Below are 11,100 nucleotides of genomic sequence, written 5' to 3'. Positions count from 1 at the left end.
TCCTTTGAAGGTGGTATCTAGCATGGCTGGAGCCATAGAATTCCTACAGTGCAGAAGAATGCCATTCACAGATACATAGAAGATAGGAGCAGGGGAGGCCTTTTGGCCCTTCGAGCCTGCTCCGCCATTCATCACCATCATGGCTGACCATCCAACTCAATAGCCTAATCCTGCCTTCTCCCCATAGCCTTTGATCCCATTCTCCCCAAGTGCTATATCCAGCCGCCTCTTGAATAGATTCAAAGTTTGAACATCAACTACTTCCTGTGGGAATGAATTCATCAGGCTCAACACGCTTTGTGAAGAAATGTCTCCTTATCTCTGTCCGAAATGGTTTACCCTGAATCCTCAGGCTGTGACCCCTAGTTCTGGACATACCTACATAGGTAACATCTTCCCTGCATCTACCCCCACACTCACACCTCTCAGATACTACCCCCACACATCACCCAAATTCACACCCCTCAGATACTACACCCGTAACGTCACCCAAATTCACCCTCTCAGATACTACCCCCGTAACGTCACCCAAATTCACCCTCTCAGATACTACCCCCATCACATCACCCAAATTCACACCTCTCACATACTACCCCCACACATCACCCAAATTTACCCTCTCAGATACTACCCCCGTAACGTCACCCAAATTCACCCTCTCAGATACTACCCCCACACATCACCCAAATTCACCCTCTCAGATACTACCCCCGTAACGTCACCCAAATTCACCCTCTCAGATACTACCCCCACACATCACCCAAATTCACCCTCTCAGATACTACCCCCGTAACGTCACCCAAATTCACCCTCTCAGATACTACCCCCACACATCACCCAAATTCACCCTCTCAGATACTACCCCCGTAACGTCACCCAAATTCACCCTCTCAGATACTACCCCCGTAACGTCACCCAAATTCACCCTCTCAGATACTACCCCCACACATCACCCAAATTCACCCTCTCAGATACTATCCCCACACATCACCCAAATTCACACCTCTCAGATACTACCCCCACACATCACCCAAATTCACCCTCTCACATACTATCCCCACACATCACCCAAATTCACCCTCTCACATACTATCCCCACACATCACCCAAATTCACCCTCTCACATACTATCCCCACACATCACCCAAATTCACCCTCTCACATACTACCCCCACACATCACCCAAATTCACCCTCTCACATACTACCCCCACACATCACCCAAATTCACCCTCTCACATACTACCCCCACACATCACCCAAATTCACCCTCTCAGATCATCTACTGCTAAAATCCTTGTTCATGTTCTTACCTGGAGATTTGAGTATTTCAATGCCAGGTTTAAAGTGCGTGGGGAAAAGTTTAGAACAGATGTGCGAGGAGTTTCTCCACAAAGAGTAGTAAATATATGGAACGCGCTGCACGGGGAGGGGGTGGGGGCAGGTACGATTGCAGCATTTAAGGGACATCCAGACAAATATATGAATAGGGTGGGAATGGAAGGGTACGGACTCGGTAAGTGCAGGCGGTTTTAGTTCAGACAGGTACCATGGTCGGCGCAGGCTTGGAGGGCCGAAGGGCCTGTTCCTGTGCTGTATTGTTCTTTGGTGTCCCACATTCTACCTTCTGTAAATATGAGGTCTGCTGTCCGTGTCTTAACTCGCATTAGGTCCGTTCTCCTACCACCTCTGTGTCTGCCGACGTTCTCCTACCACCTCTGTGTCTGCCGACGTTCTCCTACCACCTCTGTGTCTGCCGACGTTCATTGACTTTCTGGTTAAGAAATATTTTAACATCAAAATTTTCATCTTTATTGTCAAATCCTTCCAGGGCAGCACAGTGGTTAGCACTGCTGCCTCACGGCGCCGAGGACCCGGGCAGCGTGGTGGTGCAGTGGTTAGCACTGCTGCCTCACGGCACCGAGGACCGGGGCGGGATGGTGGGGCAGTGGTTAGCACTGCTGCCTCACGGCTCAGGGCCAGGGCAGCATGGTGGTGCAGTGGTTAGCACTGCTGCCTCACGGCTCAGGGCCAGGGCAGCATGGTGGGGCAGTGGTTAGCACTGCTGCCTCATGGTGCCGAGGACCCGGGCGGGATGGTGGTGCAGTGGTTAGCACTGCTGCCTCACGGCACCGAGGACCGGGGCGGGATGGTGGGGCAGTGGTTAGCACTGCTGCCTCACGGCTCAGGGCCAGGGCAGCATGGTGGTGCAGTGGTTAGCACTGCTGCCTCACGGCTCAGGGCCAGGGCAGCATGGTGGTGCAGTGGTTAGCACTGCTGCCTCACGGCGCCGAGGACCCGGGCGGGATGGTGGGGCAGTGGTTAGCACTGCTGCCTCACGGTGCCGAGGACCCGGGCAGCATGGTGGTGCAGTGGTTAGCACTGCTGCCTCATGGTGCCGAGGACCCGGGCGGGATGGTGGTGCAGTGGTTAGCACTGCTGCCTCACGGCACCGAGGACCGGGGCGGGATGGTGGGGCAGTGGTTAGCACTGCTGCCTCACGGCTCAGGGCCAGGGCAGCATGGTGGTGCAGTGGTTAGCACTGCTGCCTCACGGCTCAGGGCCAGGGCAGCATGGTGGTGCAGTGGTTAGCACTGCTGCCTCACGGCGCCGAGGACCCGGGCGGGATGGTGGGGCAGTGGTTAGCACTGCTGCCTCACGGTGCCGAGGACCCGGGCAGCATGGTGGTGCAGTGGTTAGCACTGCTGCCTCACGGCGCCGAGGTCCCGGTTTCGATCCCGGCTCTGGGTCACTGTCCGTGTGGGGTTTGCACATTCTCCCCGTGTCTGTGGGTCTTACCCCCACAACCCAAATATGTGCAGGGTAGGTCGATTGGCCACGCTAAATTACCCCTTAATTGGAAAAAAAATGAATTGGGCACTTTAACATTTTTTAAAAATTAAAATCCCTCCTTGGGCTTTCCTCTCCCTATTTCTGGGATGTCGTGCAGCCTCATCACTCCAGGATATCTGTGCTGCTCTGATGCTGCAACCTGCTGCATCTCACATTTTCATTGCTCCACCAGGAGTGGACTTGCATTCAGTTGCCTCGGCCCCAAACATTGGGATTCCCTCCCTACACCTCGAACTAGCTTTCCTCTTTCTCTTCAAAGTTTGTCACACACCTGTTCGAATCATAGAATTTATAGTGCAGAAGGAGGCCATTCCGCCCATCGAGTCTGCACTGGCCCTTGGAAAGAGCACCCTACTTAAACCCACACCTCCACCCCATCCTCGTAACCCAGTAACCCAGCTAATCTTTTTTTGGTCACTAAGGGACAATTTATCATGGCCAATCCACCTAACCTGCACAGCTTTGGACTGTGGGAGGAAACCGGAGCACCCGGAGGAAACCCACGCACACACGGGGAGAACGTGCAAACTCCGCACAGACAGTGACCCAGCGGGGAATCGAACCTGGGACCCTGGCGCTGTGAAACCACAGTGCTATCCACTTGTGCTACCATGCTGCCCCACCCCCACCTCTGCCCCCCACTGTTTAAACAAAAGTTCTGATCAGTTTCTAGCTGTATATATATGGAGTGTAAACTGACTCTTTGCTTTCTCAACAGGCTTTCAATACCAGTGTTACCCTTTCCGCAGCCATAGCTTAATCCCTTTCCTGCCTCGGCCACGTGAAGAGAGGCAGAGAGATAGAGCCGGTAAGGGCAGCAGTGGTAGAGATGAAGCTGCTGTGATTCAGTGGGACAGTACGGGGATGGCATTGGTCTATAATAGATATTATCTCTAGAAGCAGGGTCACAGATAGAGGTTCAGAGGTGGTAGATTTTAAACTGAGATGAGGAGGAGATACTTCTCGCAGAGGGTGGTGAATTTGTGGAACTCACTGCCCCATAGTGCGGTGGAATCTGAGTCATTAACTGGTTTCGAGAAGGAGGCAGATATATTTCTGATTTAAAAAAAGTGTGAAGGGATGTGGGGAACGGATGGGAGGTGGATTTGAGACCAGGAAGAGATCAGCCAGGATCTGATTGAACAGTGGAGCCGGCTCGAAGGGCTGAATTGCCCCATTCCTGTGTTCATATAATAGCTTCAGCTTGCTATTATTTTCAACTTTGTGCTACAAGCTCCAGGCATTTACAACCTAAGCCTAATGTTAACTAATCATTAATACATAATCACTGCTTAGTAAGGTGGAGTCCTGCACTGTGAGCTTGGCGATGCATTGTCAGCTCAGGATAATAATAATGATCTTTATTAGTGTCACAAGTAGGCTTACTGTGAAAATCCCCTCGTCGCCACATTCCGGCGCCTGTTCAGGTACAATTCAGAATGTCCAATTCACCTAGCCTGCACGTCTTTGGACTGTGGGAGGAAACCGGAGCACCCGGAGGAAACCCACGCACACACGGGGAGAACGTGCAGACTCCGCACAGACAGTGACCCAAGCCGGGAATCAAACCTGGGACCCTGGCGCTATGAAGCAACAGTGCTAACCACTGTGCTACCGTGCTGCCCTAGCGTCCAGGATAAGTGGATGCAATCGTAACTCCAGAGTCTTCCTGTGATTAGTCATTGAGAGAATGGAATTTGAGTTGAGGAGGTAGAGCTTCAAGAGAGAACTACAAAAGTGCTCTCTGTTTCACTGACGACAGAATTTCCTGTTACTCAGTGCAGCACGGTGGCACAGTGGTCAGCACAGCTGGCTGACGGCGCTGAGGACCCGGGTTCAATCCAGGTCACTGCCCGTGTGGAGTTTGCACATTCTCTCCGTGTCTGCGTGGGTCTCACCCCCACAACCCAAAAAGATGTGCAGGGTAGCTGGATTGGCAGCGCTAAATTAGCCGTTGATTTGAAAAAAAAAGAATTGGGAACTCTAAATTTTTTTTTTTTAAAGACAAACAAAGAATTTTGAGGGTGACTCTGTTGGTTTGTTCTGTTTTGGGCAGCTGCTGAGTTGGAAACCAGTGATTCACTGCGTTCACTGTTTCAAGAGTGGACAAATCCAGTCTTTCGGCGCCCTCCAGAGGTAGGATCTGGCACCTTTGTGCTGTTACTTCCATAACCTGAACTTGCAACAGGATCTGTTCACCCATAACCCCTGTCACTGTAGTATTCAACTGTAATAAAAATCTTTATCTTTATTATTGTCACAAGTAGGCTTACATTAACACTGCAATGAAGTTACTGTGAAAATCCCCTAGTCGCCACACTCCGGCGCCTGTTCGGGTACACTGAGGGAGAATTCAGAATGTCCAATTCACCCAACAGCATGTCTTTCGGAACTTGTGGGAGGAAACCGGAGCACCCGGAGGTAACCCACGCAGACACGGGGAGAACGTGCAGACTCCACACAGACAGTGACCCAAGCCAGGAATCGAACCTGGGACCCTGGAGCTGTGAAGCAACAGTGCTAACCACTGTGCTGCCCACATGAAGACTTACTTCTCAGTTCAAGATTATTCCTCTTGTTCTGGGTTTGAAGGACAGGACAGGTTGAGAAGGCTCTTTGCAAAGACGTGCAGGATCTTTGATTTTATAAACCGAGACGTGCTCACTGTCACCAGGACAGCAGTGAGAGGGGGGGGGAATACGTGCTGTGCCAATTGACAGCTGCTACAGGAGCTTTTTAAGGGACATGTCCAGTTCAGAGTCAAATTTTTAACATTTTAAAAATAAATTTAGAGTACCCAATTATATTTTTTCCCAATTAAAAGGCAATTTAGCGTGGCCAATCCACCTAGCCTGCACATCTTTTGGGTTGTGGGGGCGAAACCCACATGGAGAATGTGCAAACTCCACACGGACAGTGACCTGGGACCGGGATTCGAACCCGGGTCCTCGGGCGCCATGAGGCAGCAGTGCTAACCACTGTGCCACGTGCCGCCCTTCGAATCAAATTATTAAACTTTGTTTTGGTGAACCTCAAGAAGTACACGGATATCGGCTTGAACCTGAAGCCAACGATAATTTCTCGCTTTTTCTGGAACTGGTGTAAATGCTGAGCCTTCATGGCCCCTTCCAGCCGTGTTAACGCTGCTGGTCATCTGAGGATTTGGCAATGCAGCAGCAACCCCCAATGTGGCTACATCCTGCGTTTGCTGCCGGCTCCGAGAGGCAATGACCAATAACTGGAGGCTGCGCTTACCTCCTGCCTAATTAGGACATTTGAATTTCAAAATTTTAATCCGGGTGTCAGCTTCCCAACCCCAATTGAAATTCTTGACCTACGAGTTCCACATTCGCTGGCAAGGCGCTGAACTGAGAAAACGACAGTCTTGCTGTTTCTGCTGGCACTGGTTAAATCTAAATAAATATAATGCACTTTCCAACATCCCTGAGCCGCTGCCTATTTTTTTGCCAGGTTGCAGACACAGAATGCCTGCTTAGGATCCACCAGCCAGCTGCTGTGTTGCTGGCTCTGGCTAAAGCACATGGAGATGGGCCTCTGGGTAAGCCAGCTCGACATTTTCATTTCAAACATTCCATATCACCCACACCTCACTGCAGTGAAGCTGCTGTGAATAGCCCCTAGTCGCCCCATTCCGGCACCTGTTTGGGTACACCGAGGGAGAATACTGAAAGTCCAAATTACCTAACAGCACGTCTTTTGGGACATAGAACATACAGTGCAGAAGGAGGCCATTCGGCCCATCGAGTCTGCACCGACCCATTTAAGCCCACACTTCCACCCTATCCCCGTAACCCAATAACCTTTTAGGTCACTAAGGGCAATTTAAGGGGCATGTCGCATTACATTCATCCCCCACCATCTGGCCTGCGAAATCCTACCAACTGTCCTGGCTTGATACAATTCACACCTCTTTAACCTGGGGTTACTCCATCTCTGGATCTGTAAAGATTTAATCACCTGCTAATGCTCGCATTCCAAGCATTGTTTGGCATCTTTGAATTTGTCTATATATGTGTTTCTGGAACAGACCTCTTCATTCACCTGAGGAAGGAGCAGCGCTCCGAAAGCTAGTGATTCAAAACAAACCTGTTGGACTTTAACCTGGTGTTGTAAGACTCCGTACTGTGCTCACCCCAGTCCAACGCCGGCATCTCCACATCATGCCTTCCAATGAAGGAAAGCATGCTGTATGCCTTCTTGACCACTCTATCGACCTGCGTTGCCACCTTCAGGGTACAATGGACCTGAACACCCAGATCTCTCTGTACATCAATTTTCCCCAGGGCTTTTTCATTGACCGTATAGTTCGCTCTTGAATTGGATCTTCCAAAATGCATCACCTCGCATTTTCCCGGATTGAACTCCATCTGCCATTTCTCCGCCCAACTCTCCAATCTATCTATATTCTGCTGTATTCTCTGACAGTCCCCTTCACTATCTGCTAATCCACCAATCTTAGTGTCATCTGCAAACTTGCTAATCAGACCACCTATACCTTCCTCCAGATCATTTATGTATATCACAAACAACAGTGGTCCCAGCACGGATCCCTGTGGAACACCACTGGTCACAGTTCTCAATTTTGAGAAACTCCCTTCCACCACTACTCTCTGTCTCCTATTGCCCAGCCAGTTTTTATCCATCTAGCTAGTACACCCTGGACCCCATACGACTTCACTTTCTCTATCAGCCTACCATGGAGAACCTTATCAAATGCCTTACTGAAGTCCATGTATATGACAGTGATTGGTTGGGCCTGGGAGGGGGATAGTGATTGGCTGGGTCAGGGAGGAGGATTGTGATTGGTTGGGTCAGGGAGGAGGATTGTGATTGGTTGGGTCAGGGAGGGGGATTGTGATTGGTTGGGTCAGGGAGGGGGATTGTGATTGGTTGGGTCAGGGAGGGGGATTGTGATTGGTTGGGTCAGGGAGGGGGATTGTGATTGGTTGGGCCAGGGAGGGGGGATTGTGATTGGTTGGGTCAGGGAGGGGGGGATTGTGATTGGTTGGGTCAGGGAGGGGGGATTGTGATTGGTTGGGTCAGGGAGGAGGATTGTGATCGGTTGGGTCAGGGAGGGGGATTGTGATTGGTTGGGTCAGGGAGGGGGATTGTGATTGGTTGGGTCAGGGAGGGGGATTGTGATTGGTTGGGTCAGGGAGGGGGCTTGTGATTGGTTGGGTCAGGGAGGGGGGTTAGTGATTGGTTGGGTCAGGGAGGAGGATTGTGATCGGTTGGGTCAGGGAGGGGGATTGTGATTGGTTGGGTCAGGGAGGGGGATTGTGATTGGTTGGGTCATGGAGGGGGATTGTGATTGGTTGGGTCAGGGAGGGGGATTGTGATTGGTTGGGTCAGGGAGCGGGGATTGTGATTGGTTGTGACAGGGAGGGGGGATTGTGATTGGTTGGGTCAGGGAGGGGGATTGTGATTGGTTGGGTCAGGGAGGAGGATTGTGATTGGTTGGGTCAGGGAGGGGGGATTGTGATTGGTTGGGTCAGGGAGGGGGGATAGTGATTGGTTGGGTAAGGGAGGAAGATTGTGATTGGTTGGGTCAGGGAGGGGGATTGTGATTGGTTGGGTCAGGGAGGGGGGATTGTGATTGGTTGGGTCAGGGAGGGGGGATTGTGATTGGTTGGGTCAGGGAGGGGGATTGTGATTGGTTGGGTCAGGGAGGGGGGATAGTGATTGGTTGGGTAAGGGAGGAAGATTGTGATTGGTTGGGTCAGGGAGGGGGGATAGTGATTGGTTGGGTCAGGGAGGAAGATTGTGATTGGTTGGGTCAGGGAGGGGGGATTGTGATTGGTTGGGTCAGCCAAAGGAAAATAGATCCTGATGGAAGTTATGTACAGTAACCTTCGACTTGTCAGGATGTGGGACAGAAAATAAATCAGGAGGTAGAAAATGCTTCTAAGAAAGGCAATTTTACAACAATCATGGGGACTTCAATACGCAGGTGGGAAAATCAGGTTCATAAGCTCATAAGATACAGGAGCAGAATTAAACTATTCGGCCCATCTAGTCTGAAGGGAGAAGCTGGAATCAGATGTAACAGTATTATAATTGAATAGTGGTAACGACAAAGCCATGAGGGAGGAGCTGGCCAGAGTTGATCGGAAGGGGAGCCTCGCAGGGAAGACGGTGGAACAGCAATGGCAGGGGTTTTTGGGGGTTATTAGGGAAGCACAACAGAAATTCATCCCAAGGAGGAGGAAACATTGTAAGGGGAGGACGAGGCATCCATGGCTGACGAGGAAATTCAAGGAAAGCATAAAGCAAAATAAAAAGCATACAAGATGGTGACGATTAGTGGGAAGCCAGAGGATTGGGAAGCCTTTAAAAGCGAGCAGAGGACAACTAAAAAAGCAATAAGGGTGGAAAAGATTAAATATGAGTTTAAACTAGCTAGTAATATAAAATAAGATAGGAAGTTATTTTTTTTATTTTTAAAAAAATAATTTTTATTAAGGTTTTCATAAAATATCAATAACAAAATGAAAAAGGAACCCAACAGGGTTAAGTGCAAAACACAGTCTAGAAAAGCAACCCTCCATACCCCCCTCCCCCTGTACATAAATAATAAATTAACATTAACACCCCGATTTAACACAACAGGTGTATACACCCCCTCAGACCCTTCAGTGTAAATAACAAAAAGAAAAATAAAGTAAACCCCTCCCCCTCCCCCCCCCGAGCTGCTGCTGCCATTGACCAATGTCTATTGTTCTGCCAGAAAGTCTAAGAACGGTTGCCACCACCTAAAGAACCCTTGAACCGACCCTCTCAAGGCGAATTTCACCCTCTCCAACTTAATAAACCCCGCCATATCGCTGTTCCAGGATTCCACGCTTCGGGGCCTCGCATCCTTCCACTGAAGAAGAATCCTTCGCCGGGCTACCAGGGACGCAAAGGCCAGAATTCCGGCCTCTTTCATCTCCTGCACTCCCGGCTCCTCTGCGACCCCAAATATTGCGAGCCCCCAGCCCGGTCTGACCCTGGATCCTACCACCCTCGACACCGTCCTCGCTACGCCCTTCCAAAATTCCTCCAGCGCTGGGCACGCCCAGAACATGTGGGTGTGATTTGCTGGGCTCCCTGAGCACCTAACACACCTGTCCTCACCCCCAAAGAACCGGCTCATCCTTGTCCCCGTGATGTGTGCCCTGTGCAGCACCTTAAACTGTATGAGGCTGAGCCTCGCGCACGATGAGGAAGAGTTCACCCTCCCTAGGGTATCTGCCCACGTCCCCTCTTCGATCTCCTCTCCCAACTCCTCCTCCCACTTACCTTTCAACTCCACCACCGAGGCCTCCTCCTCCTCCTGCATCACCTGGTAAGTTTCCGAGATCTTCCCCACTCCCACCCACCCCCCCGAGAGCACCCTGTCCTGTACTGTGTGTGGCAGCAGCCGCGTGAATTCCACAACCTTCCGCCTGGCAAACGCCCTTACCTGTAAGTACCTGAAGGTGTTCCCCAGGGGGAGCCCGTACTTCTCCTCCAGCTCACCCAGGCTCGCGAACTTCCCGTCCACAAACAGGTCTCCCAACCTTCATATCCTTGCCCTGTGCCACCCCGAAAACCCTCCATCTGTTCTCCCTGGGACGAACCGGTGGTTCCCCCGTATTGGGGTCCACACCGAGGCCCCAACTTCCCCCCCCTGTGCCGCCTCCACTGCCCCCAGATTTTGAGGGCACCCGCCACCACCGGGCTCGTGGTATACCTCCTTGGAGGGAACGGCAGCGGCGCCTTTGCCAGCGCCCCAGACTCGTACCCACAGAAGACGCCGTCTCCAGCCTCTTCCATGCAGCCCCCTCCCCCTCCATCACCCACTTGCGCACCATCGTCGCATTGGCGGCCCAGTAGTACCCACAGGGGTTGGGCAGCGCCAGCCCCCCCCCTATCTCTACTCCGCTCCAGGAACACCCTTCTCACCCTCGGAGTTCCTCGCGCCCACACAAACCCCATTATACTCCTGTTGACCCGCCTAAAGAAGGCCTTCGGGATAAACACGGGGAGGCACTGGAACAGGAACAAAAACCTTGGGAGCACCGTCATTTTGACTGCACCCTACCCGCCAAGGACAGCGGCAACGCGTCCCACCTCTTGAACTCCTCCTCCATTCGCTCCACCAGCCTTGTGAAATTAAGCCTATGCAGGGCCCCCCAGCTCCTGGCCACCTTGACCCCCAAATACCTGAAGCTCCTCTCCGCCCTTTTTAGTGGGAGCTCGCCAA

The 11,100-nt window shown here is 51.6% G+C and overlaps 1 protein-coding gene across 1 annotated transcript in view; it reads left to right on the top strand.

The window, feature by feature from the left end:
• Positions 1-11,100, top strand: part of mlh3 (mutL homolog 3 (E. coli)) — a 101,507-nt gene that overhangs the window by 5,060 nt on the left and 85,347 nt on the right. The window contains exons 3-4 of the mRNA XM_072494574.1: positions 3,571-3,660; positions 4,909-4,988. Coding sequence (XP_072350675.1) covers positions 3,571-3,660; positions 4,909-4,988 — 170 coding nt within the window. The remainder of the gene's footprint in view (positions 1-3,570; positions 3,661-4,908; positions 4,989-11,100) is intronic.

This window comes from Scyliorhinus torazame, chromosome 2 (genome assembly GCF_047496885.1).
Source record: "Scyliorhinus torazame isolate Kashiwa2021f chromosome 2, sScyTor2.1, whole genome shotgun sequence".
In the NCBI taxonomy this organism is placed as follows: domain Eukaryota; kingdom Metazoa; phylum Chordata; class Chondrichthyes; order Carcharhiniformes; family Scyliorhinidae; genus Scyliorhinus; species Scyliorhinus torazame.
The sequence above is the reverse complement of the archived record's forward strand: the minus strand, read 5'-3'. Positions and strand labels throughout refer to the sequence as shown.